Raw genomic sequence first — 26,325 nt, 5'->3', positions numbered from 1 at the left:
TCACAGTCCAACGTGCCTACGAAGAAATTCATATCCATCCTGCACAGCTTTTGCTGCCTGCAAATCATCTTTGTAAGATGGGTAGAGATCGAAAAGGTGCTCTGCACCGTCGAGAATGCGGAGGTCTGCAATGACGCTGCGTTGTCGCAGTGCTTCAAAAGTCCTCACTGCCTGTTTCCAGGGAATAAGATCGTCTTCCGTGCCGTGAATGATGAAAGTAGGGGTGGTATATGCGCCACGGCGTATCTGAGCCAGCGGGCTCACAGCCTGGATTTGTTCTTGGGTTGGTTCAGGGAGCTCATCGCTAGACATCACTCCTGAGTGTTTTGACAAGCCATTCAGCAAAATCCGCAGCGTATGACCCTTCCAGTTCATGTGCAGCGCGATCAACGACCGGTCATCGCTAGGTGCCATCCATCCACCTAGAGCCCGCCTCGACCTTGGTGGGTTATAGGCCGTGATAACCTTGTCGTGCACGCCATGCAAAAGGTCGTGTTGCATAAGTGTGCTCGGTGATGCACTATCCCCGAAGGGGAAATTTGGCTCGCTCCAGAACGGATCCTCATAGTCCAGCGGACAGTAAAACACGAGAATGGCGTCAGGAGGTCGGATTGTCCTCAGCGGGGATGTAAATCCCAATGTAAGAGCGAGATGGCCTCCAGTAGACCAGCCAATCCCCACAACACACTCGCCATCAATGGAAATATCACGACGTTGGAGTGGAAGACGGGGCAGAACAGTACGTGCCCATGCAAGAGCGTCGTATACATCGGTCATTGGGCCCTCCGACAAGGTGATCTCCGGACATAGTCGGTAATCTATACTGACAGGAAGAAAGCCGTGATCGAGCAGTGTTTCAGCCTGCGAGGGGCGGATGTCCTTCCGCGACAGCATGATATGACCTCCTCCGTGGATCATTAGAGCTGAAAACCCATCATGTTAGTCAATCATAGACTCTTTTTTTCTTTTCTTTTTTCTTTTGGCATGTTTGCAGTTCTCTCTCACCGACTGGAAGCCTCTTGTCGCGGCTGACGACATTTCGGGGATAGTAGATATCTGCCTTAAGGGACAGGTCTCCCACTCGTTTGAACTCCACCGTCTCTGTCGTAGTGTGAGTGACATTAGAGGGCGAGGCAACAATGACACGGAGAATGCTCGATTCCTCCGTGATGCCTGCAGTCCAGTCCACCCACTGGAACCCTGATCGCGTGAGACATTTCCTCCACAAGGTTTCGCTCGCCAATGCGTGTTGACGGCCATCTTCGAAGCGCCACCATCCGTCGAGGAGACCAAAGACAAGGTCGAACCAGAACAAGTTTCGAGTGAGCTCCACCAGACACAGTAGGCCGTTTGAATGCAGCAGTTTGTTGATATTTGTGCAAGAGACGGTCAGGTCTTTCGTGGCATGGATACAATTCGTTGAGATAACGATGTCGTACTGATTCTGGTACTGTGCCGGTGGGTCTTGCTCGATGTCTATAACTGCGTAATGAAAGAAGCTGTGTTGCGCAAACTTTCTCCGCGCGGCGGCCACGAGCGAGGCCGAAATGTCGGTGAATGTGTATTCGAATTCTTTTCCAGTGGTTATGAGAGCCTCCACAAGGCGCTTGGTGGTTCCTCCTGTGCCTGCGCCAAGTTCTAAAACACGGATCGGTCTTCTTTCGCCAAAGGCTTGAAACACGCCCACAAGATACTGTGTCAAGCTCATGGTGCCCGTTTCAAACATAGGGGCGTGGGTGTAGACATTTTCCAGCAAGGCTCTGGATTTGGTACTGCCAAAGAGTATCTCCAGTGGGTCGGCTTTCCCGGTAAGACATTCGGCGAGTTTGGAACCCGTGGATGCGAGTAGAGTGTGCTCAAATGCATGCTGCGGGAACTTTGAGATGATCCACTCCAGCAACTTTTCAGGCTGCTCGAGGGGCGCCGGTTTCTTGGTCCGTCTAAATTGACCAGAAGCGTTGCATTCGATCAGGCCCTGTTCTGCCAGTAACTTATAGATTTGGTTCTTCACCTTATGATGTCTAGGAAGGACTGATGTGTCTGGGAGATTTTGACCAACGTTCAAAGCGCCCAATGGGCAGCCCAGACTATCGAACGCCTGGATGACGTATGCCACCACAAGCTCCTCCTGTGCAGGAAGTACACGCTGGCAGAAGCCGGAGTATTGTGTTAGGTTAGACATCTCTTCCATGCTACTCCGAGCACTGAGAAAACATTCCTGGGCAACTGATATGAATGAGCCCGTTGTCCGCGTTGGTTCCAGATTTTGGACTTCTATCCGCTGATTGGGAGGATCTTGTCGTGACTTCATGCTTCCGTTCTGGTGCCCATTACGAGGCCCAGGAATGGAAGGTGCAGAGTTTGGTGCCTGAACGCGGCGAGAAAGATCACCAACACACTGAATATCTTGGAATCCTTCCGTCGTAATGGCAATGCCAAATCGTTTCTTGACCTCGCTCAAGAGTTCCGTAGAGACCAAAGAATCCACGCCCAGATCAGCAAGAGACATATCAACAGAGATTTCATCGACCGACACTCCTAAAATGTCACCAAGGAGTTCCTGAGCGGGACCAAAGGAAGGTAAGTGGACTTCGCGTCCATTGACCTTGTTTTCTTTGATATGCCTGGCGTTGGACTCTGCTTTGGAGTGTGAATGAAGGGATTCAGCGACAGCGAGAACAGTGTCAAGAGCGATGAATTCGGAGACCGGAATATTAACATGAAACTGTCGCCTTATATCGCTCAAGACTTCCGTACTCATGAGCGAGTCGATACCAATGTTCGTCAGATAAGTGGTTGGTGCGATCTCGTTAACAGGAATCTCAGTCGCTGAGCTGAGTAGTTGCTGTAGTTCACTAAGAATCCAATCCATGTTCTGTTCAATACCAACAACGTTACCACTATCCCGGTTATTTGCGGAATAAAGATTGGTGTGTACGGAATTCAAGGTTTGGCTGTTCTTCACCCCCTTTGTTCCATTTGTCGCAGGTTGGGTAGTTTGAGTATTCGCCAGACTCACACCAGGCGTATTGAGATTCGCCAGCATGGCGACGAGTGACTTCACAGCGACACTATGAAAGGTGGCCCCAATGACCATGGCAAACAGTTCACCTGTGACAGGGTGAAATACTAGGATGTCGTTCACTAGCTTCTTCTCGGAAACCCTGTCGAACGTCGTATAGACATCCCAGGACTTCGTTTCCCCCGTTTGACGAAGAAATTCTCGCTCAGATAAAGGTGTCCAAGTTCTGTGCAGATATAGATGTGACCGTCAACACTATCCGAGAGACAATTGACGAGGATTCCTGCAACCTGAAGAAAGTTGTCTACCGTGATTGGATCGCATCGTGCGCTTTTCATGACCGGGTCCTGGGCTGATGGAACGTGCACCGAGCCCACAGCCTCGTTGTTCTTGGAAACCAGATGTTCCACTCCCTGGTAGAAGGGAGCATAGTTAACGACCTGTCCAAAGAGTCGATAAATAATGGCCTTGTCATTTAGCATATTAACACCCGGAGTTCCAGACACACTGTCTTGCCGTACCTGGCTGACTAGCCGTTTGAGCGACTGAAGCCTGCCGGTGGGAAACTGGCTTTCGGGAGTGTCCATGCAGATGGTTCCGTGGGCATGTTTCGTGGACGGATCTCTGGTTTGTTGGCTCTCGCTGCGAGAATTGAAGGGTGAATCCCCACGCCGATTGTTCGCGCTCGACTGATTTTAGCTCAATGAATACAATGCGGCTTTGACTGATCGACAACGGTGAGGAGATATGTAAATCTCGTACATGGAGACCCGCTGTAGGACCGCCCCCACCAAGCTCGGTCACTGCATGTGCGGCTATCTCCACGTACATTGACGCTGGACACAGACTTTGATTGAGAACCGCATGCCCATTTGTGCAAAGCACGAACATTGGATGAGAGCAATTAACTTGGAAGGTTGCACTCTGGTGGTCGCTCTCGAGCAGATTGAGGAGTTGTCCCGGACCCTGTTCTGATGTGGTAGGAGAGTCCTCTTTGGGAGCCACCACGGGAGGGTTATATTGCAACCAATGTGATGTCTTGCGGAACGGATAAGACGGGAGATTGATCCACGGAAATTGAACTTTTTGAGACTTATGAAAGGGCCAATACTGAATCCCCACCCCGGCTGCCCACAAGTTGGCTGTCGCTCGTGAAAGATTAGATACGCCCTCTGGTTCGCACAAGCTCAGGGGTTGGAAGACACTATCAGAGCTTGCTTCAGTGCTTCCCAAAGCCCTGCGCACCATTGGAATAATAGGAGAAGCTGATCCAGCCTCGACCCAGACGCAAGAACCGAGACGGCGCGCAGTTCGCTGTACCGCTTCATAGAAGTAGACAGGCATTCGACTGTGCTGAACAATAATTTCAGCATTGATAGGCAGCGTCCAGTCTTGGTCCTTTGAACACGACTCAATCCGTAACGATGGTACTTGGAATTTGATGTCTGCAGCAACTTTCCTGAGACCAGGTACAATTGCTTCAACGAGTCTTGAATGGAAGGCGTGCGTATTCCTCAGCCTCACAAGCTTCAAGTGAGAATAAAGTCCATCTGCTCTTGATGTTTCTTCAACGGCTTCTATAGACTCCGTTGACCCAGCGACGACAATTGCGTCTGGGCCATTAAAGCATGCAATGTCGTGAGACAGCCCCGGATGTAGCTTATTTGTAGTATCCAGGAGTGACCGAACTTTGGTGTCCCCTCCTTGAATTGACAACATGGAGCCTGGGTCACCGCCCCAGCAAGATTTAAGAAGACGGGCACGTTCCGAGAGTAGACGGAGCCCATCCTCTAGAGACACGGCATCGGCTACAACCAAGGCTGTAAGTTGCCCAAAGCTATGACCGATGATAGTATCGACCTCCAGACCGGTATCCAACCATGACTTGGCGGAAGAGTATTGTATAGAGAAAAGAATGCAGTGCAGCGAAACGAGATCTTCAATCGGTTGAGACTGGAAGATACTCGGAAACAGGCTCGGAAGCCCCAGGATCTGACACGTTGCTTCACAGGCGTCCTAATAAACGAATTAGTGTACAAAACCAAATAAGACAAGGATAGAGCACCAGCCACATACCAGGTGGTTCTTGAATAAGCTGCAGGTCTCATAGATACCAGGGTCAATTTGTGCTGTGCACCCATTCTGGCCTCCAATGCACAAGACAACAGGACGATTACCTTGGGGACGTTTGCGGAAATCCCGTTCGTTGACGCGATTAAGTGCAGCCTTCAGTTCATTGACAGACGATGCGCTGAAAGTGTAGTTGTAATCAAGTTGTCTGTTTTGTTTTACCGACAAGTTGTACGCCAAAGCCTGAGTTGCCTGAGCACCGAACTGTTTTTCCCAGGCTAACGACAGCTGCAGCGAGAATGATGAACAGTACTCCTGTAGAGCTTCAGGAGATTTTGCGGATATGAAAAAAGGGGAAGAGGGAATGACCGAATATTCTTTCACTGCATCCGCGATCACCGCTTTGCTCTGTATAGACGTTGGGTCGTCGACAACAATTGCAACATTGCTGCCAGCCGCTCCGTAGTTATTGACAACGGCAATTCGTCTCGCTGGCGTCCATGGGATTGTTTCCTGAGGAATGGCCATGCAGTCCGGTTCCAATGGGGGGGATTTTCGGATTCAATTTGGTAAAATTGGCTTGCTTAGGGATCGAGCGTTTCTGCATCATAAGAACTGTCTTAATGAGAGCCGCAGCACCGGACGCTGACTCGGTGTGTCCGATGTTGTCCTTGACCGACCCAACGAATAGTTCATGTTCGCGTTGTGGCCCTCCAAACGCCTGGCGCACACTTTCGCATTCGATTGGATCGCCTACAGGCGTTCCTTGAGAAATTTGTTGTCAGCTTAATCGTTGTCTTTGCATGGCGAGGGGGAGTAAATTACCTGTTCCATGTGCTTCAACATACGTGACATCTCTTGGATCAACTCCAGCCGTCGATAGTGCCTTCCGGTATAACGAGGTTTGGGACGCTGAGACAGGGACCGTGATGGGGCCGCAATTCATCGCCTGATTGACAGCCGACGCTCTGATAAGCGCGAGAACGGAGTTACCATCAGCAAGAGCCTGAGGGAGTGTTTTGAGCACCACTACCCCGACACCTTCTCCTCGACAGTAACCGTTGGCGCCTGCATCAAAGGCCTTTGAGGCGCCGGTAGGACTCAGAAAAGATGCCCCAGCAAGGTTTTGATACAGAAACGGGCTAGTAATCACGTTCACGCCTCCGGCCACAGCCATGGATACCTCTTTACTTTTCAAAGCCTGATTTTTGTGGTGTCAGCTGTTGGCAAATCCCTAAATGTATCTCATCTTGATTGCTTACATTCACCGCCGAGTGAATTGCTACTGCCCCCGAGGAGCACGCAGTGTCAACTGTGATCGATGGGCCGGTCCATCCAAAGTGATGACTAACTCGGCCACTTATAAAGGCTCTCAGTGACCCGACTGCAGAGAATGCAGTAGTGTCATGGGAGTTGATATTTTCCTCATAATCGACTGACCCAATGCCGATGTAACATCCGACGTCTGAGGGATCTGTGTTGTGTGAATTGCGGAGGCCAAAGTACCCAGCCGATTCCAGCCCTTCGTACGCTACCTGCAGAAGTAGACGTTGCTGCGGATCCATATATTTTGCTTCTCTTCCAGAAATGCCAAAGAAGCGATGATCAAATTCGTCCGGGGCGCGAAGAAAGTTACCCCAAAATGCTCCGTTTGGGCCACGGCTGAGGTCTGAGGGCTTGAACCGGTCCTCAGACAGCGGACGTACAGCGGACTTCCCGGATTGCATCAATTCCCAGAATTCTTCCAGGCCTTCAGCTTCCGGGAAGCGGCAGCCCATTCCAATGACCGCTATAACTGGCGGATCTGCGGCCACAAGAGATTCAATGCTGTCCGATTCTGCACTGGCAGTCGCACCATGTGGGAGTGTATGAGAAGCTCCGTTCGTCGATCCATTCACTCTAGTACTTCTGGAACCGACTGCCTCCCCGTTCGACACCGGGTGTTTAACCACCGAACGGGGAATCGGAACCATAGAGCCTATCGGCACGATCTGCTTGGGTTCTCCGGCATTATTGCCAAACGCTTGCCGTACTGTTTGGACCCAATTGCATTGTTCTAGCAATATGGTGTTGATCGCAGCGTCATGTAAGGACCCGGAAATGATGCCTCCGTCAACGTTGGATCTCAGTGGTAGGTAGAGATCGTTCAAATTGGGAAACTGGAAACGCGGATCACGATTGCAGAGGCCCTTAAACCGGTAAACAGCCTCTTGGTACGTACCACGGTGATGATACCGACCAATGAGACCAATCGACTGGGCAGATAACCCTGTGTGTGTGAGCTCTTCCAGAAAGGGATCGAGTTCAGGGCCAGGCAGAGTGACTGTGACGCGTGCGTCATCAGTAATACAAGAGATGTAACTCTGTTGACATTAGAAAATCTTTGACTCATAGGAGTCGCACGATAAAAGCTTACCTCCGCATATTTCTCACAAAGGCCTTGTAGCGCTTGCCGCTCTGAATGTGAGCTCCAGCCCACTGAGATAGACGCGGCGGCCTTTGTGGTACTGTCATACTCTACCAGGGCACCCACACCGACAGCAATACGAAGTGAGACAGCGATATTTCTCCTGAAGATCTCCCCAGACATTGAACAGGAGACGGCAGCAGCAGTCAGAAAGCCGATGCAGAGACCCTGGATGTCGGCCAAATGCGAAGAGCTATGAGGGAGTGAAGGGAATATTCCACTCTGTATTTTCGTCGCCGACGCCCGCCAGAAATCAACGACATGGAATAACACTGTAAGCACGTTTAACTCAATGCTCCGCGCTACTGACTGGTCTAGGCTTGGGCAGTCGTCTCCATTGAGGAAGCCAGCGACTCTTCGCAGGCCAAATCTCCCGGTAGTGTCTCGAGTTCAGGGAATGTTTCCACCAATGTCGGCCATATTGTCTCTAGCTCATTGACTGCTTCGAGGAGGAAAAACAGTTCTGCAGTGTCTTTAATGGTTGAACGAAGCCGGATTACATCGTTTGCAGTGACACGAGATAGTTGCGGGCCTATCAAGAGCAGAGCTGGGCTTCCCCTATCCGTTGATTGATTGGTGGATGTAGGCATATTAACAAGGGCTGGCGTATGCTGACGTTGAGTGGGCGTACTGGCACGGAATTGTGTCTCAGGGATTGTAACAAACCCCGCGGTGAAAGAGATATAGAATGATTGTTTAACCAAGCACGGTTGAAATGCCATATATTGATATACCGTGGAGGAATTGTTATTGTCAAAGTGTACCAGAGTAAATTCACGAGATACAGTGGCTTATCATCATTACTACTTTCCCAGCCATCGTCTAAGGGAGCCTACCGAGGAGGATTTTGCTGACATTTTACCCAGTCACTTCGTATGCAATTACCCTATCCAAGCCTGTCATGATGAACGTGCACAAATTGGGCGATAAACATTTCGGTGGGAGCGGTATCCCAGCCGTTTCCCGTACTTTGCTCTACTCAGTGCCACTCGGTAACACGGCGACGTTTACTCGGGGCCACTTCCATGGATTGACACGGATTATTTGAAATTCGTATTATATACATAACTAACAAAGAGGAACAAAATATCAGGAGCAAATACGTTTCACTGAATGCTCTGACGCTTGCATTGAGATCAGTCCTGGGAACTTAGGCGTATCTCATCTGATTACGCCCCAGGAATACTTCAAAGGGACAGGAATATTTCAAATCCGTTTGAAGATGGCATCTTCAGAGCCTTGGATATTTGAAGGTACTCAGTGGACTCAGACCTTCGTGGTACTGCTGTTATCTTCGGTGTTCGTTCATCTCTTCCGGACTTATTGGCGACTAAGACATGTCCCGGGACCTTTCTGGGCCCGGTTCACCAACATACAGCGAGTTCTTTGGGTGAAGTCTAAAAGGGCACATGAAATACATCATGTGGTGCACAAAAGGTATGGGGAGATCGTTCGCTTCGGTCCAAATATGGCTTCTCTAGCGAATCCGGATTGGATTCCAATTATATACCCAATTCGCCCAGGATTTCCTAAAGTATGTGTCAACAGCAACCAACTCGCTAGCGACGTTTTTGGGGCTGATTGAATTACTTCCCAGAGCGATTTTTATAGAACCCTCATGCCTTACACGAAGAAAGGAGGGCATTACCGGCCGTTTTCAACACCCGGGACGAGGAGCTTCACAGGAGAATTAAATCACCGATAGCACCGCTTTTTTCCTTGTCAAATGTCCTCCGTCTCGAGGAGTTTGTTGACGAGGCTATTCGGGTAATGATTCAACAGCTAGATGAACGTTTTGCAGAGACTGGAAAATCTTTCGACCTGACCGACTGGTTGCAGTATTTCGCCTTTGACGTGATGGGAACCTTGACATTCTCAAAGAGATACGGATTTCTTGAACAAGGAGGAGACGTGCATGAAATGTTGGCTACCATCTGGAATTATATGAAGACAGCCGCACCGGTAGGATTAAGCCTCTGCTTGAGTTTCAGACACCAGCCTGACACACGGTGGCACTTTCCTTGCATAGATGACACAGATCCCATGGTTTGATGACATTTGGTATAAAAACTCGTTTACGGCCATGTTTCGCAGAACTACTGGCTTCTCTATCCTCAGCATTGTCGGCAAATTCATTGCCGAAAGAACTGAAGCACTTGAATCCAACCGGAAAGGTGAAATTGACCTGGGTGGTCGGGATATGCTGTCGCAGTTCTTCGAGATCCAAGCTAATGATACGTCCCTTCCAAAGTGGTAGGTACTGGTTTAACTATTCTTTGCTATAATGTGTCTTTAACCCGTCCGCGTAGGTGTGTTACTGCCTGGACGTTTTCCAATGTCATTGCAGGATCGGATTCCACGGCCGTTGTCCTGCGAACCTTGTGGCATAACCTCCTTTCTCATCCGGAGACGTTGCATTGCCTTCGAGAGGAGCTCCGGGACGCAGAGGCAAATAACCCCAAAGGGTTCTCGAAACCTTTCCCGTCGTGGAGGGACATTGCAGATCTTCCCTATCTAGATGCTTGTATCAACGAAGCAGTGCGGCTGCATCCTCCCTTCTGCCTCCCATTTGAACGAGTAGTCCCAAAAGGTGGGATAATGATTGACGAGACGTACATACCAGAAGGTACCGTTGTCGGAATGAGCCCGTATGTGATCAACCGCCACAAGCCCACCTTTGGAGAGGATGCCGACCTTTGGAACCCATCCCGATGGATGGTTCCCCTGAAACACAGACGAAAACTAGAAGCCAGCGTCCTGACCGTGAGTGTCCAAAGTGGTTTTTACATTATTATTATTACTAGGAATGGCTGACAAGGGTGTGCATATAGTTTGGGGCCGGAAGGCGTGTTTGCCTTGGTCGTCAGATTGCGTTGCTAGAGATGAAGAAGATCGTCCCCGTGCTGGCGCTTCGATATAAGGTACCGTCATGAGCCCGTTCTACAATCCCCCGGATTTTCGCAGCACTAATGGAATTTAGTTTGACATTCTGGATCCGCGGAGGTATAAAGTGGAGAATGCTTGGTTTTTCCGACAATACGGACTTGATGTTAGGATCAATCGGTATGAAAAGAATATGTCGACGGATGGCCCCCAGTGACTTGTGTGAATAAGACTTAGTTGGCTGGATCTATTATTACCGGTTATGCCCCGAAGCTCGTAGATATGTTTATGAAGTGTACCTACTTTCTTCTTTCATCTCTAACGACATCCCTGTAAAATGATATCCTTTAGACACTTAAGATTGCGGAAGTGCCATTTGCTAACCTCTAAACAATATATAACAACAGAGCTTAAACCGATTATTGCTGGCCAACTTAGCATTTGAGCATTACACTGAGGGACGCGGAGGGAAAATTGGATGAAGGTTAATGACAGATACGAGAGTCGAGCACTCAAGCCGCTGTAGTTTTTCTAATGTCATTTCATCTTAGTTTCCGCTTAGTTGACTGTCTAGTCCTATATACAAGTAACACCCACTGCCTTAAGCGTATCTATCTCCCGTGGCGGTATATCCCTACTGTCCCTGCTTGATGCCCTCTGCAATTTTTTCGGCTAGCATATCTATTGAGACGTCAGTTAATTCGTCTAAGTATGGTCTTGTTGGTGCAACAGGATGTATAGGGGATATTATAGAAACACTTACAAATTGTTCCTTGTGGGAGATCTGAAATGGTCAGTCCAGCCGCTGTATACAATGGTCTGGGAAGGAACTTACTGGGCGGGAGGAAAGGGAACACGGAGGCGTCAACTACTCGCACTGTTTCACATGGCATGAGTACTGAGATTAACGCGAGCAGAACGACATTTATGTGAACTTACGGCGCTTAGTTCCGTATACAAGGCCATGGCTATCCACAACAGCCATCTCGTCATCCGGTTTTCCCATCTTGCATGTCGCTGCAGCGTGATACATCGTTTGAAAGGCGTCTTGAATGAAATGATGGATCTGTTCGTCGGTGGACACTTTGTCTCCCGGGTAATACTCCGGCCCAATCGTCAGGTTCTCTTGCAGGACCGAGGCTTGGAAGATCTGACGCAGTCGCTTGAATGCCGCCGTGAGAAGTTCCACATCGGCCTGTTGGGTCAACCAATTTGGGTTGATCAGCGGTTGATCGTGCATGCTGGAAGTTGAAATAGAGACATTTCCACGACACTTGGGGGCGATCAGAGTTGCCATAATGGTGGCGTAGTTCCCATCCGTGGGCCCGCCAACACCAGGATTCCAGAAATCACCCACATACGCAGGAAGGGTAAAGTATTGGATCTCGGGCCAATCCGACGGAAGACTGTCAAGGTCTGTATGTTTTGTTAATAAACAAAGAAACATTGAACAGCCCAACAGCAGCAAGTAAGAAAAGGATCCTAGCTGATATTTAGACCTACATTCGCGTGTACTATCTGAGAAATTCGCGCGGAGCTCTTTTGGTAGCTTTTCAAACCCACAGTAATCTCCTCCAGGACCAGCCAGTGGGCCGGATTGCTGATCTCGAAATAACAGAACAGCTTCTTTGTAGACAGACGGGTCAGACAGCGAGGTTGCAGTCTGGACATTTACCTTGTACGTGATGCCAAAGAATACATGGTCCTGCATATTTTGCCCCACGCCAGGACGATTGGCAACTACCTTGATATCATGCTGGCGTAGTAGGTCCGCCGGTCCAACACCGGAGACCATAAGCAACTGAGGTGACTGGAAGGTACCTGCGGACACAATGACTTCTTTTCGCGCTGCTAATAAGAAGGTATGGCCTTCCGATGTCACTTGGACTCCCGTGGCTACATTTCCCTTGAAAACAATTTTCTCAGCCAGCGTGTTTTTGTAGACCGCCAGGTTGGGGCGGGTGAGAAAGGGTCTTAGGAAGGCCGATTCAGAGGAAGCTCGGAAGCCCGTTGTCTGGTCGATAGTATGAACCAACCAGCTCGAGCCATTGAGATAGCCGCTGGTAAATCCAGGGATGTGTGGAATACCAACTTCCTCCATGCCTTTCGCTGCCCAGGTGCTGAAGGGCTGGGCGTAATTGGGGTAGGTCAACGCCAATGGGCCGTTATGTCCGAGGGTCGACTCATCGTAGCTCGGGGTGGAATTGGTAATTCGTTTCTGCATATTCGGCGGAGTAAAGTTGAGACTCTTCTTATAGTAAGGGAGAACATTATCAAAAGTCCACGACTCGTTGCCCACAGCTTCGGCCCATCTTTCCATAGCACCCACAGGAGGGCGTTGGTACGCCATGTAGTTCAGCGCTGTACAGCCACCAAGCTGCGGTGAAGTCAGAAAAGGAGGCCTTCAGGATGCCAGACTGACACAGCTTACCGTCTTACCTCGTCCGTAATGGACCTTTTCATTGTTGGCGCCCTATGCCCCTTTATCAGACTCTATTTATTTCCCTCTGAATTTCCCAGCCAGGCGTGCAAGACGGGGTTAGATGGGATCGACTCACTGCCTGTGGTGTTGTCATAAAATCCCATTCAACAAGCGGGTTGGTGTTGGTTGCGGCCTTGCCATTATACAGGGCGTCGTTGGCAGGAATTTGACTTTGATTGCCCGTCACTTCTTCATAGAAACTGCCTGCTTCAATGATAGCGACTCGTACTTTCGCGTCCTCGGATAGGCGGGATGCAATGGTCAGGCCAGCATTCCCGCCGCCTACCACGATGTAGTCAAACGCACTGTTGCCCCTGTCTACCAGGAAGCTTGCGGCAGCCAGCTGGAAGCACAACGCTTGAACCAATAAAGAAACAGAAGAACTGATCGACAACATTGCAGTGCAGGAACGAATAAAGAGACAGCTCTATCTATAGCCACGGGACAAGAGTGCATATGCTTCGATACTTCCGGGAAGTACTCCCGTCCAGACGGACTTTATACTAACGGACAGAGCTCAGCTTCATACAGAGCCTTCATTGCTACACGGATCACTTTCTCTCCTTGATATTATTAAAATAGGAGCTTAGCATATCCACAATGGGGAATTTTAATCTCAGTCTGATCTTTCCCATCTCACTGACCAGTAATAATACAGTATTTATCTAATATTATCCAGCGTACCGTATATTCGCTCGACATGGCGGATATGTGGCTTGGTCGGGTCATAAGCTGACATGTTGGAAGTGAGTAAGAACGATGAATACGAGCATGGCCTTAGGTTAGTGTTATTTGGATGTGGGGCTATCGTATTTTGTGCCGACTCCAGGTGAATGTGGGAATGGCTCGATAAGACTGTGGATTTTGTGCTGGTGGCACCGAGTAAAATAGACATCAGGGGGTGCCGAGTAATTAGCGGTCATGAGCAGGTCTTGTGTCTCCGATTGGCTTGGGATTTGAACACTGCTGCGGGGAGCACCGGCCCCAAGGTTGAGTGATTATTGAAGTTGAAGAAAAGAGATTTGAGCAGGTAGGTTGGAAGATAATCTGCAATTCTGATTACCACTAGTCAAATTTCTTGGACTCCTTTGAATAAGCGATACAGCTGATGCAGTCCTCGATATCATAATATAAAGCTTTATATAAAAAGGGAAAGAGAAAACGGAAGACGGCATACTTTCGCTCGAACAGCATTTCAATATTATCTTTACGCTATTCAAGAGAAGAAATGATCGAATCCTCCCATCTGGTGCCACCAAAGGCGCCGCCACCACTACACATTCCACCGTCAACCGCCACTGTAACAGTGCGGGTGATAGACTCGTGGGTATCTCTTTGCCATCTCATATATCCCTTGTTGACGGCACGGCCCCAGGACAACTTCTCTCTTGCTGGACCCCCCGTTGTTCTGGCAACCGGAGATTAAAGGGCTGCACGGCCTGACGGTTTCGAACTTCTGCTTTTTGGTCTCTAATGGCAATCGACATGTGCTGTTCGACCTGGGCATGCGCGTGGACTGGGAGAATTACGCCCCCAAGGTGGTCCGCCTGATTCAACAGACGACGCAAGTCCATGTTGAAAAGAACGTAGCGGAGATCCTGGATACGCAAGAAGAATGGCCCGAGGATGGCCCTGTCGTGCGGAGCAAGGATATCGAAGCCATAATTTGGTCGCACCATCACTTTGATCACATCGGGGACCCGTCCACATTCCCAGAGTCCACTGACTTAGTCGTGGGCCCCGGAGTACGGTCTGTTTGCTGGCCGGGATATCCCACCAATCCGGACTCGTTGGTCTTGGACAAAGATATTCAGGGCCGCCGTGTGCGGGAAATTAGTTTCACGAGCAGCTCACCTCACCACTGCCGAATTGGCCGTTTTGATGCGTTTGACTTCTTCGAGGATGGTTCATTCTACCTTCTCGACGCACCGGGCCATTCGGTAGGACATATGATTGGTCTGGCGCGGGTCACAGCGGCAGATGGGCCGGATGGACAGGACTCCTTCGTCCTCATGGGTGCCGATGCCTGCCACCACCCCGGTGTCCTCCGGCCCACTGAGTACCTGCCCATACCTACACTCGTAGAACCGTCACCGATACAGCAATGGTCGGCCTGCCCCGGAGACTGGCTGCAGCATCTTCATCCCCATGGGAGCGCTACAGAACCTTTCCTTAACGTCTCTCCCATCCTCTTCCGGAATTCGACGCAGCAATGGACACGGTAAAGAAGATCCAAGAGCTGGATGCTGTGGATAATATTCTCGTTATTTTGGCTCACGATGAGACCTTGAAAAAGTATATCAAGCTGTTTCCTCACCGGATTAACGACTGGATGTCCACTGAGGTTGGCGCACAGACACGGTGGCTCTTCTGTGGAGATTTTGAAGCATCTATCAAGTAGAGGGTGGAAGTGGCATGTCCATCTGTCTGGGAGACCGAGGAGGATGGGTAATGAAAACCATATCAGAGGTGTCCAATTGCCGATACGTGTTAATTAGTTACACTATTTCATAAAGTCACTTCTCTCACAGTGTAACAAAGGTCTTCTTCCGAATCCGCTCGCCGAACCTGTAAAGGAGAAACGGCAATAGGCACATAGCCAGAGCGATAAACGCCAAGACAGAATTTCCCCAGCCCAACCCTAGGGTTTTGTACATGGGACCACCCGCCAAGGGAAGGACGGCTCCAATGATAGATCGAAGGACGGTCGTTGCAGCGATGGCTGAGGCTGCGTACTCTGTATATGCATCCACCAGGTAGGTGGAGACGGCTGTAAAAGCGTTGACCATGCCGAATCCCATAAGGGAGGTTGCAAAAATAGGCGATATCCAAAGCACGTCTCTATTCGCCGTCCAGCCGTACCAGAAGAGCGAGATCGGGATTATCCAGCACGACAGGAATAAAGGTGGCAGGCGATATTCGGGCTTGGGGAAGCCATGTCGGTCCTTCAGCCATTGGAATACTGCATCGGAAGTCAGGCTCTGAAAGACCATGCCAACAATGGAGCCGACTCCAATTCCCAGATAGGTTAGTCCTACATTCCCAGAGGAGAAATGGTAGACATCCAGGAAGACAGACGGGAAGGTGGTGAAGAGGAGGTACAGGTATCCGTAAATCACCGCAATATATAGGGCCAACAGCGACACGATCGGCGAGAAAAATAGCATTTTCGTGGGACGGAGGATTGAGAACATAAAGAGGCTGGAAGCAGGTTGCCCAGCCTCGAGGGCAGACCGGAGGTTGCGATTCCCCGTCTGCCTTTGCAGGGCTTTCGTTTTTCTCCGAAGCAAAGTGTAAGGGTGAGTTTCGCGCAGGCAGATCACGGCAAGAATTGAAAACGCGCCGGCCTTTTTTTTCCTGTCAGGAAATGCCTACATACACAAGCTACTGAGTCAGATGATGGACTTACCAACATAGCTAGCACCCAAAACGTCCATCTCCAGCCTCTTGACTCTACCAAATATCCGCCCGCTGTCTCTATCAGTGTGCTCCAGGCGTCAGGGGACCGATTCTGGGGAGATACGCACCTATGGGCGCTATGACCGGTCCAAGCACAGGACCGAGCACCCACGCCCCCATTGCCAACCCGCGGTTCTTTGAGGGAATAATATCCGCGAGCGATCCTGCTCCGATGGATAATGGCGCACTGCCAGCCGTGCCGGCCAGCAGACGACACACCATGAAGCCCGGAAGGTTAGGAGCCAGGGCACACGCGATGGTCATGAGGAGGTAGAGTACATTGCAGATATGGTAGACGATGTTGCGTCCATATAATTCAGACAGAGGGGCGAGTATCATCGGTCCAAAAGCGTACCCAAGAAGGTAGACCGAGACTACAAATGCACTCAACTCATCATTCTGCGGCTGCTGGAATTCCTCCATGATCTGGAAGGCAGCTGGTGCTACAATCGATGATCCCAGTGGCCTAGGATTTATCCTTGTTTTAGTTCCCGAACTACCGACGAAGGGGGCTTGGGAATCAGTCTCATACGTTAAAATGGTGAGCAGTGCCACGGTGATGGTTATGGCGACTTTCTTTCTCAGGGGCCAGTTCATCGGATTCATGGGATCATCTGGGCCTTCCCAATCGACCAAATCGGGGTTGGTGGACTGAGGGATTGAGGCCATAGTTGTATCGCCCATTATTTCCCACAGAACCTTCTGGGTGGGTGCGAAAGTCTTCAGGATATGTATATGGGCGAGGAGAGACTTTGTTAGGGTTGTGACCGCTGGTGGCTTGCGTCCGTCTATTCCATACAAACCGCATGAGCCCGGGGATGTTGAACTATAAATACTGGGCTTGGGCTTAAATGGTGGGGCTACCGCTGTGATCAGTCACTCAGTTACGGTAAGACAAGTTACCTGGTAACCTGCCCCTGAGAAGATGTACCAGTTTTCCCGGACCGCGTTTGTAAGGGACCGGTTACTCGATTCTTTGTCATTTCCCAATCACTATGGCCTACGGGGTATGTATTCTGCAGTAGTTCCATGTACCGCAGTGGCCCACAGATGGTTGCCATCACGGCGCTCCTCGAGCGTCCCAAGGCTTTACTAAAAGGCGAAGAGATGTTTGATGCCTGAGGCATCATTATGTTAGAACCCACTAGATAGCTCTCTCTCCTTTCCTTCTATGCCTCCTCTCCCCGTGCGAGACCGTCAATCCACACAGTGCTTTCTCCATCTGTACCGCATCTCCATTAAGAGAGGGTACATGAACTGAAGGTAAACGCAAAGACTTGATGGCGTAGCGCTCTCAAACATAAGTAGCATTCATTCTAGCTGGTCTCTAGGTTATCGAAGAACGCAACGTTCTCGATCGTCCACAGATCTGCGGCCTGCCTAGGGCTTCCCACCACGCATCATCTTGGAGAGGTTCTCGAAGGCAGTGCGACGGTTGTCCACGATCCCGTTGAATGTGTCTACTGGCCCAATACTACCAATTACAATCTGATCTTTGCCCTCGGCCAGTCCCTGATAAACCTGCTGCGTGAATGCGTCCAAGGGCATTCCCAACTGGCGACCCGCATCCTTGCCCATATAGTCGTGCAATTCCGCTATAGCCAAGGGTCAGCACTATATCAACATTATAGGGTTAGGGTTATCTTACTCTGGACCGGTGGAGGGGAAATCTCGACCACTTTGGTGTTCGAGTGCCTTAGCTGCTCCCGCAAACAGAGGGTAAAGACATTTAGGGCGGCCTTCGATGCTGAGTACGCCGGAAGCGTGGCGGCAGGCACGATGGCCAAATTCGAGCCGGTACTGATATATCTATTAGCTCTTACCGCGGATTGCGGCCGGGTAGGCGTCTTACAAGATGAAACTAGTTGGGTTCGTGTTCTTCTGAAGATATGGCAAAAGGGCATGGGTGAAAGAGACGAAGCTGGAAAAGTTGATCTTCACTTCCTCGTGGAACGCCGTCAGATCAAACTTATCGAGATCTGTCAGATCGTACGGGTTTTGTACCCCGGCATTGAATATAATAGAATCAATATCCGGCGATTCCTTCATCACCCTATTTGTTGTCCATTACCCCGTTAGTATGTGGAAAGCCCCGGGGTATGTGGAAAGCCCTAGGGGACCTCGGGAAAGACACCATACCTTGTAACAAAATCCGGAATCTTTGCCAACTCTCCAATGTCGAACCGCTCGCCTTTCGCATGTGCAGCCCCGAAAGTCTGCACGAATTCATCCAGACGGTCCTGCCGCCGACCCACGGCGGTGACCTTAGCCCCCGACTCAATTAGACGGGTCGCGAGGGCCTTGCCGATTCCAGCTGTCGCGCCGATAACCAAGAAATGCTTGTATGGGAACGCCATTCTCTCTCTAAAAAAAAAATCCGGGGTCTCAGCCGTGGTTGATTTGGCACTGTAGTAGGGGTGTGTTAGGGGGAGAATTACGAGCCTGCGGTGAGTCGCTGCGCTGTGGCCGTTTGTATTAAGAAGCACCTCTTAGCGTCGCATACCGCAGCCACTAGAGGCTCATATAGCCACCAGCTGCGGGGTTCGGTCTTACGGTCTTATCTTTCTTGTCCCCGAGAAAGTCCAGACCAACATCAGCAAATGGCCTCGCGGTTACTCGGTGACGCTATGGTTAGCGTTGCATTGACCTTTCTGCTCTTTGTCAACTTATCAAGGCCTGGGACCGAGTAAATAGGCGGACATCCCTGCAGCGGCTGTGTATCCTTCCGAGATGACGCAGGTGCTTCGGGGCTGTTCTCTTACTCGAGATCAGGTCGAGTCCAAAGATATCCACCAAGTCTTGTGAGAATCGACTCCCGGGTCAGATTCACATCGACCCTACCAAATGGGTTCTTTGGTCCCCTATAGGTTGGTCACCCGGAAAGTCAGGGACCCGCACCTGCATACACTATGGTAGGATATAAGCATTGCACATCGATACAAAGATGGACATCCGGGAAATTAGGTGGATAGTGGATACGTTTTTTTTTTCTCGGCTTTGTTCAAAGATTGGAATGCAACCTGCGACTTAGCGGGTCTAGGTCAGATTGACACGAGCAAGAGCGTCCCTCGACGTCGAGCGTGTAGTGCCACGGAGCGGGATTCAGCTGTACGGCAGTGCGCCATAACATATTTTTGCCTGTAGTTCACAGAACATTTGTAATACGTATTTCATACTCCGTACAGCAATTAATAGTTAAAGTAGACTAATTATCTCGTAAAGTAGCGTTAAAATTGGATTCAAAAGAGCTCATGTGCCGATTGAATGGTGTATACAGTAATGAGCAAATAAAGAAACCCCGGTGAGCTAGGTCAAAACTTACTATTGGAAATATCGTGGCGCACTGGCGGTTATAGAAACTGGCGTGGCTGGCTTAACTCGGGGAAACAGTACCGAAAGGGGGCCAGCAAGATAGCGTGATGGTAGAATATCAGGCACCCCGCTAGGAAGGAAGAATAATGGGAGCTATAATTGTCTGGAAAAACATCGGGGGCAAGGGTGATTCCTATCGCTGGCTCGAAATATCCGCCAATCGAGTCCGAAGTTCATCCCGAATTCCGAATCTTTGTACGAAGTAGCTGGGGGTTACATGCCCGACCCCTGGACTAATTTATGTGCTGGCCCTCTTTTGGGCCAAAGACATTCCGGGCTACCCGCCAGAAATACGTGGTCAACAGGCAGTTCGAGCTAAGCATTCGAGCCAAGAATTCGACCAAAGATAAGCATTTATGCCTGTGTAGCTTTCTAAAGGTCGGACAATTTTGTAATTCCATAGTCCGTCTACATACCCCATGGGAGGTCGTAGGCATTAGTAACACCCGCATGTCCACCTGGGCACTTTTGACCAGCTTTGATAGACCGCCTATTCCTAATGGTGAAGCTTTCTACTGGCAGAATAAAGGTGGGTCCGACGCTTACTACGACACTAAACATGTTGTCAGATTGGAATATGCACCTCCTAGGCCCTAAATAGGAACCTGGATTTTGTTATGGTGTAGTGGTAAAAATGCCGTATTTTATTCCGACACAAACACACACTCACAAACACACCGAAGATGGCCATTGACGTTCTCAGGTCCTCTGACACGTCGAACAAGTTCTGACGGCGGTGGCCACGATGCCACGAGAGCGACGACGTTGGACGGCCGAAGAAGATGCATGTCTCCAGGAAACAGTTCGATCAGGTGAGCATCTCTGGCGTCCAATGTTTCGCAAACGCTGCAGTTCTGGAATATGCCCTGATACGTGCATGACAGCTATCGACCAATCCCGCCCCCTTCTATGGCGCGAGATCGCGAAGAGCGTTTCCGGAAGAAGCAATAAAGATTGCCGACGACGCTGGTACAACTCCCTCTCGAGCTCCCTCGTCAAGGGCTCGTGGACGGAATCCGAAGACGAACGAATGTGGACCGCAGTACAAAAGCATGGTCCACATTGGGTTTCAGTCGCTCGAGACGTCCGCACGCGGAACCCGGACCAGTGCTCCAGCCACTGGAGCCAGACGCTGAATCCAGATATTGATGTTAGTGAGTGGAGTCTACAAGATGTATGCGACATGAAACCGACGCCTCGGGTTTTTATACTCATTCGGACCTAGGACGAGGCGCTCTTGCTAGCAGTTCAGCGTCACGGCACAGCTTGGGCGACCATTGCCGTGAAGTTTTTCCCGGGCCGGACAACATTGGCGATCAGGAACCGTTTCAACGCGTTAAATGCAAGAAAGAAAAGTTCCAGTTATACACCTCCCGCCGAACCGAACGACATGCCAGGAGTTAAACGCCGTGTCACTCGCGGTTCGCGCAATCGGGACAGTAGGCCGTATTCAGGTACAACATCTCACTCAATAGACGACAAAGATGGCACTTCAGAAGATACCGAAGATGAGGATTCAAAAGATGCTGAAGGTGGGGATGAGGCCTGTGCGCGCTGGCAGGATGAACCCCTGGGACTAACCAGAGGACAGCCAAAGACTGGTAGCTCCTTCGGTTGGTCGCGTATATCGTCCCTCGAAGAACCGGACAGACCCCTGGATCGCCCCTACACTCCAGATATGTCTTCTGTCTCAATGCTCACTCGAACGTCCCAAGACTCCACTTCGGGTATCCTCGCCAGCGTTTTTGGATCCGACTTCCCAGGCTACAATGGCTATGTCAATTCTGCAGTGATGTCCACGTCTGGGCCATTTCAGGATCCTACACGAAGCTCTAGCGGTGAGAATGACCGGCAGTTACTCCACATGGAGGCATCATCTCTTGACAACGGACGCATGGGATTTCTTCCCTTCGAATCCTCCCTAGGCTGCTGTTCCCAGCCACAACCAGTGTTCCCGGTCCTGACAACAGGTGAACTCCCAATCTCACAGTCTGATCTCGGGCTAGGAACTATGCCGTTTCTATCTGGTTCCCTGTCCTCCCGCGAGTCGACTGGCGTGACGGATCTAACAGCCGATGGTGGTTTAAACGCACCGGAGCAGGGCAAACCAGACGGACAACTCTGCCGTATTTCTATAGACATGGAATGCACGCCTCAGGAGCTGTCACAAATCATGAATACTATAGCTGGAATCGCTCGGAAAGTGACGCTGAAAGTGAATAGTTAGAAGACCAAAGTCCACTATTGAGCTATTTGCTCTCTATCACAACGCTGGAGATTTATATAAATGAATCCAACCCAAGAAGCACACTGGCATATCAGACTGGCAGTTTCTTTCGCGGTGACATTTCATAAATTGCTGGCCTTAAACCAATAGCGCGGACTCGGACAGAAGCGTAGATCTTCCTCAAGAAAGCATCCAAAATATCGAGTCCATTCTAGTTTTCTTGAAGGCCATTGCCAATTCGCCTACTGTTCTGCGTTCATTGGTTCCGCTTCAATTACGCTCTGCGTCGCAAGGGGTGAGTTCCAAATGCGAATCACGTTGAATCCCACCGACCGAAGCAGTTCCCTCCACATAAATTCGGTACGCTCGAATGCAGACACTTTGACCATCATCGTCAGATCATACGCCGTGGCTTGAGGATGCGAATTCCTTTCGGGGAGAACGTGGTCGTGGATGAGGAGCTTGCTATATCCCGTTGTCATCGCGTCGCGTAGATGGCTGAGGATTCGTCCGGCCTCAGCATCGGCCCAGTCATGGATAACGCCGTGGAGGTAATAGGCCCGCGCTCCTGTCTGCACATCAGCATAAACTTTCCGTGTCGTTCTTGTTGATTGACTGACCTTTCACAGGCTGCGGTGTGAAGAAATCATGGGCCATGACAGTCACGTCCGGCGGACATTTGGCCAAACGCACCACATCGTCTCGATCCTGAAGAACAAGGCGTGGAGCCAGGCTTGAGCCCTTTGACAGCAGCTTATTGATGTCATGGCCTACATTACCACCCACATCCACCAGCAATGCTGTTTCTCGGTCGTCTCCCGTGGGACCCATTAAGTTTTCGAGCGGATATATATCCAACATGCCCGCTTGGTTGGCCATCACCCCTCCCATGATGTTGTTAAAAGACTTTCCTTCCTCTGGATGAGTATCGTAGTACTCAAAGAGACCTCCCGTAAAACTCTTTGTATACTGGAAGATTCCATTGCTTGGGTCAGTTGGGTTCTTGTATTCCGTACGGGCAAGATATTCCGGAGCCTTGTGAAAGCATGGAATGAGCGAGTCATATCTGGTGAACTATCAGCACTGTTTTGAGGCCACTTGCGGCCATCCCACTGTATCACTGACAGGTAATTGATCCATTCTCCAAAAACAGGTTGGAGAAGGGCCTTGGTGAACGCGGTCGGTTTGTACTGTCCATCGGCGGGGTTCTCGAGCATATTCGTCGCGGCGAGGTGCGCAAGTACTCGTCCTATCTATGTTAGACTTATAACAGTAATGATATATGCTCGGGCGGTGATAAACGTACGAAGCAGAAATGCATCACAACTGACCAGATTAGCCAACTCCACGTCCGAGCATACAGCGTCCTCCTTTACCCGATGCCATTCCTCAAACAGTTGGAGGTCTCGAGCTATCTTCAGGCTTGCAAACAACGCGGGCTCCTAGCTATCAGCAACAATACCATTTATACTGAAGCGATATGCCATATCCTACCTCAGTCATGCAGAGACGAGCCACAGTATCCCACGGGGTCTCCAAGCGGCCAATCACGCGGTACGCTGCTGCCAGCGCCTTAATCCTCTCGCCGTCGGATGAGAATGAAGATTGATCAACTGCCTCCACAACGTTGCAAAAGTCATTGAGGCGAACATGCGAATCGTTCACTTCATTAGTGGCGGACATTGTGACTGAGAATAGCCCAACGAGACTGGGGTGACAAGGTGGACCACTTTTGTATGCTACCGCGCTTATTGAGGTGTGCAACGGATACGAAACCCGCAGCCCCGAGTAAATTTGTCATGTCGCCGAGTATTTCAAGTACCCCGAATCAAGCTTTGTGTTAAGATCATACCTGCAACTGAAAACAACTGGTGGCCGAAGAATAAATCATGTTCAACACCGATGGTACCCTAAATGCATAGTGACTAGTTTGCTCTCGCCCTTCAAACTAGCCATACCCCCCCCCCCCAACGTGTCATTACCGAAATGGGTCTGCTCCAGAGAAGTATAGCCTCACTCGTGGCGGCTTCATGGTGGGAGATCTTTCTTCTTTTCCTTCTGGCACCCGCTTCACTGGCTCTCTATCGTGTCTGGCTGTCGCCACTGTCCCACGTTCCTGGGCCTCGTTTTGCTCGGGTCTCGTCCCTATTTCTTCACACTGTCTGCTATCTGGGCATAGAGGGCCGTGTCCTCTTGTACTATCATCGGAAGTATCGCACGCAGGTACTTCGAATCGGGCCAAATGCCGTTTCATTATCTGACTCTGAAGCCCTTCACACGGTCTATGTTGCGAATGGAGGTTTACCCAAGGATCCCCGCTACAGCAACTTCCGAGTGGAAGGCTGCGACACCATTTTCTCCACCCTCGACCCACAGTATCGTGATGTGCGAGCTAGGGCAGTTCTTCCACTGTTTGGACCTGGCCGACTGCGCGCTTCGGCAGAGAATGACGGCATAATCGGGGAATTGGTGACAAAGTTTGTCGAAATCATGAAAATGGAGAAGGACATGGCTTGCCAACAGCGAGTCCATGGCGAAGGGACAAGAAAGGTCGACGTTCTGGACCTTGCGTCAAAGCTGTCTATCGATGTCCTGACTAAATCTCTCTTCAAGAAAATTTACGGGGGCCTAGATGAGCACTTGAGCGCTCCTGAACCGACGTCAGGCGCAACGACAATCGGAAAGGGACATAAACTTTCCGCGACGCCCTTCGTTCTGGCAATTGTTGCCTTCAGTCGGTTCTCTCTCCTCCCAAACTGGCTCTTCCGCATGGTCTTCTCCCTCATGGTGGGTCCCACTCTGTCCAAGCCTGAAGTCGCGGCGTCGTTGAATCATATCTCTGAATATACAACTGGGATTATGGACCAGTGTGCCGTCACCGACGCATCTTCTGAGCGATTTAATAGAGATACATATCAATTTCGACTCCTCTCCGCAGGCATATCATATTCAGAGACTCTCATTCAATGCAAGGCCGCCATGTTCGCAGGCGCAGACTCGACCGCGGTCATGCTTTCAACTATTCTCTTTCATCTCATCCAACATCCAGACGTGCTTCAGAGGCTGAAAATCGAAACCAACCAGCATCCGCTTAATGCTAGTGACCAAGTATTTCCATATCTGCGGGCCGTCATTCGGGAGGGTCTTCGACTAGGGATGGCAAATCCAGCACGCTTGACCCGGATTGTACCCCCGGAGGGCACAGGGCTCACCGTCAGTGGAATCTATCTGCCACCGGGTACGATTGTGGGTGCAGCTGCATATGTGTTCCACCACAATCCGCACATTTTCCCGGGCCCGTTTGAATTCCGTCCCGAGAGATGGATGTCGGGGCGTGGGGAAGGACAACAGGACGAACAAGCAAGGCGGATCATGGATAAAGCTACCTTTCCTTTTGGCCTCGGGTCGCGAGCATGCATTGGTCGAAACCTGGCAATGCAACAGCTATTTGCCACGGTAAGCGCTGTTGCGAAGAGTGGGGTACTGGAAGGAGCAACGACCTGCACCGAGAAGATCGAGCTGGTTGAATGGTTCAACGCAGAGATTAAAGGCCATCGCCTTGACATACAGTGGCTGTGAAGCTGGAGGGGAAACATTGCCTGAGACCGTTTCAGCGTGGAGTTCTTTTACACGTACTTGATATTGTTCGAAACTTGAAAGCATAGCGTGGAAATATCGTCCTTGTAGATATTCTAGTCGGAATCCTTCCATAGCCATTCTTGTTCCTCCGGAAACGCTAGCCTAGGAGCATAGGCTGAAATAGTAAAATGGTAGGTTAATTGAATGGCCCCACTATAAGATTTTTTACTTAGATAGGATCTAGGCCGCTAGGACGAACGGTCACGTCGACTACGCCCGTCCTTTTTTGATAGGCGATCTAAATGGGAAGTGTTACAGGCGATAGGGTTAGCGTTGATAGAGATGCTACTATGGAATGTAGGATACTCTGGAAAAATGAACAGACGCGTGGATAGAGAAGAAACTATCTAGGTGAGAAAGTATATAATGTGTGCAGGAGCAACAATTGAGGTCACGTGACCTCGAACAAGCGTGTCGTGTTTTATTAATGTAGCTTACTTTGGCCGCCCATCCCTACCTAGGTATGTTATACATTAAGTGAGCACCTAGTAAGCAAATCAGAGTGCTCAGATGATGATTAGTGAGTGGATCAGGGTCCTGGATGATCAGGTGATGCTTAGTGAGCAGATCACGCTGATTATATAATGGCCCGTTATCAAGTCAGGGTACTCAGGGACGTGCTCAGTTTTACTCAGTGATCAAAAAGCGGCAAGAGGTGAGCACTAAAGCGGAAAGGGAAAGGTCTCGAGTCATTATCCGGTACA

General features: G+C 50.2%; 10 protein-coding genes across 10 annotated transcripts; 4 read left to right on the top strand and 6 right to left on the bottom strand.

The window, feature by feature from the left end:
* On the bottom strand, nucleotides 1–8,149 carry N7519_005768 (Type I Polyketide synthases (Type I PKS); the record flags this gene model as incomplete). The annotated part of the gene is made up of 10 exons (XM_057292544.1): nucleotides 1–923; nucleotides 1,006–3,129; nucleotides 3,174–3,711; nucleotides 3,785–5,038; nucleotides 5,099–5,605; nucleotides 5,709–5,857; nucleotides 5,918–6,293; nucleotides 6,355–7,455; nucleotides 7,509–7,854; nucleotides 7,914–8,149. The coding sequence occupies 10 exons, from the start codon at nucleotides 8,147–8,149 to the stop codon at nucleotides 1–3; spliced, it is 7,554 nt and encodes a 2,517-aa protein (XP_057147355.1).
* Nucleotides 8,150–9,027: 878 nt separating this feature from the next.
* N7519_005767 (cytochrome P450) lies at nucleotides 9,028–10,659 on the top strand (the record flags this gene model as incomplete). Its single annotated transcript, XM_057292543.1, has 6 exons — nucleotides 9,028–9,093; nucleotides 9,171–9,521; nucleotides 9,589–9,812; nucleotides 9,869–10,322; nucleotides 10,391–10,480; nucleotides 10,540–10,659. 6 exons carry the CDS (start codon nucleotides 9,028–9,030, stop codon nucleotides 10,657–10,659), a joined length of 1,305 nt encoding a protein of 434 aa, XP_057147354.1.
* A 417-nt stretch (nucleotides 10,660–11,076) lies between these two features.
* Nucleotides 11,077–13,626, bottom strand: N7519_005766 (GMC family oxidoreductase; the record flags this gene model as incomplete). Its single annotated transcript, XM_057292542.1, has 8 exons — nucleotides 11,077–11,147; nucleotides 11,206–11,226; nucleotides 11,278–11,319; nucleotides 11,382–11,858; nucleotides 11,946–12,819; nucleotides 12,874–12,915; nucleotides 13,001–13,351; nucleotides 13,609–13,626. 8 exons carry the CDS (start codon nucleotides 13,624–13,626, stop codon nucleotides 11,077–11,079), a joined length of 1,896 nt encoding a protein of 631 aa, XP_057147353.1.
* Nucleotides 13,627–14,152: 526 nt separating this feature from the next.
* Nucleotides 14,153–15,149, top strand: N7519_005765 (MBL fold metallo-hydrolase; the record flags this gene model as incomplete). The annotated part of the gene is made up of 2 exons (XM_057292541.1): nucleotides 14,153–14,247; nucleotides 14,300–15,149. The coding sequence occupies 2 exons, from the start codon at nucleotides 14,153–14,155 to the stop codon at nucleotides 15,147–15,149; spliced, it is 945 nt and encodes a 314-aa protein (XP_057147352.1).
* Nucleotides 15,150–15,449: 300 nt separating this feature from the next.
* Nucleotides 15,450–16,091, bottom strand: N7519_005764 (uncharacterized protein; the record flags this gene model as incomplete). Its single annotated transcript, XM_057292540.1, has 1 exon — nucleotides 15,450–16,091. The coding sequence occupies one exon, from the start codon at nucleotides 16,089–16,091 to the stop codon at nucleotides 15,450–15,452; it is 642 nt and encodes a 213-aa protein (XP_057147351.1).
* A 313-nt stretch (nucleotides 16,092–16,404) lies between these two features.
* Nucleotides 16,405–17,052, bottom strand: N7519_005763 (uncharacterized protein; the record flags this gene model as incomplete). The annotated part of the gene is made up of 1 exon (XM_057292539.1): nucleotides 16,405–17,052. The coding sequence occupies one exon, from the start codon at nucleotides 17,050–17,052 to the stop codon at nucleotides 16,405–16,407; it is 648 nt and encodes a 215-aa protein (XP_057147350.1).
* Nucleotides 17,053–17,763: 711 nt separating this feature from the next.
* N7519_005762 (oxidoreductase, short-chain dehydrogenase/reductase family) lies at nucleotides 17,764–18,740 on the bottom strand (the record flags this gene model as incomplete). The annotated part of the gene is made up of 4 exons (XM_057292538.1): nucleotides 17,764–17,978; nucleotides 18,032–18,183; nucleotides 18,236–18,436; nucleotides 18,523–18,740. 4 exons carry the CDS (start codon nucleotides 18,738–18,740, stop codon nucleotides 17,764–17,766), a joined length of 786 nt encoding a protein of 261 aa, XP_057147349.1.
* A 1,760-nt stretch (nucleotides 18,741–20,500) lies between these two features.
* N7519_005761 (SANT/Myb-like DNA-binding domain-containing protein) lies at nucleotides 20,501–21,982 on the top strand (the record flags this gene model as incomplete). The annotated part of the gene is made up of 2 exons (XM_057292537.1): nucleotides 20,501–20,929; nucleotides 20,981–21,982. 2 exons carry the CDS (start codon nucleotides 20,501–20,503, stop codon nucleotides 21,980–21,982), a joined length of 1,431 nt encoding a protein of 476 aa, XP_057147348.1.
* A 242-nt stretch (nucleotides 21,983–22,224) lies between these two features.
* N7519_005760 (uncharacterized protein) lies at nucleotides 22,225–23,665 on the bottom strand (the record flags this gene model as incomplete). Its single annotated transcript, XM_057292536.1, has 5 exons — nucleotides 22,225–22,550; nucleotides 22,603–23,048; nucleotides 23,108–23,231; nucleotides 23,289–23,424; nucleotides 23,477–23,665. 5 exons carry the CDS (start codon nucleotides 23,663–23,665, stop codon nucleotides 22,225–22,227), a joined length of 1,221 nt encoding a protein of 406 aa, XP_057147347.1.
* A 303-nt stretch (nucleotides 23,666–23,968) lies between these two features.
* Nucleotides 23,969–25,561, top strand: N7519_005759 (cytochrome P450; the record flags this gene model as incomplete). The annotated part of the gene is made up of 1 exon (XM_057292535.1): nucleotides 23,969–25,561. The coding sequence occupies one exon, from the start codon at nucleotides 23,969–23,971 to the stop codon at nucleotides 25,559–25,561; it is 1,593 nt and encodes a 530-aa protein (XP_057147346.1).
* Nucleotides 25,562–26,325: the final 764 nt, after the last annotated feature.

The sequence above is a fragment of the Penicillium mononematosum genome, assembly GCF_028829835.1.
Source record: "Penicillium mononematosum strain IBT 11891 chromosome Unknown utg000003l:1.0-8172316.0:1.0-8177699.0, whole genome shotgun sequence".
Taxonomy (NCBI): domain Eukaryota; kingdom Fungi; phylum Ascomycota; class Eurotiomycetes; order Eurotiales; family Aspergillaceae; genus Penicillium; species Penicillium mononematosum.
This window is presented reverse-complemented; position numbering and strand designations above follow the sequence as displayed.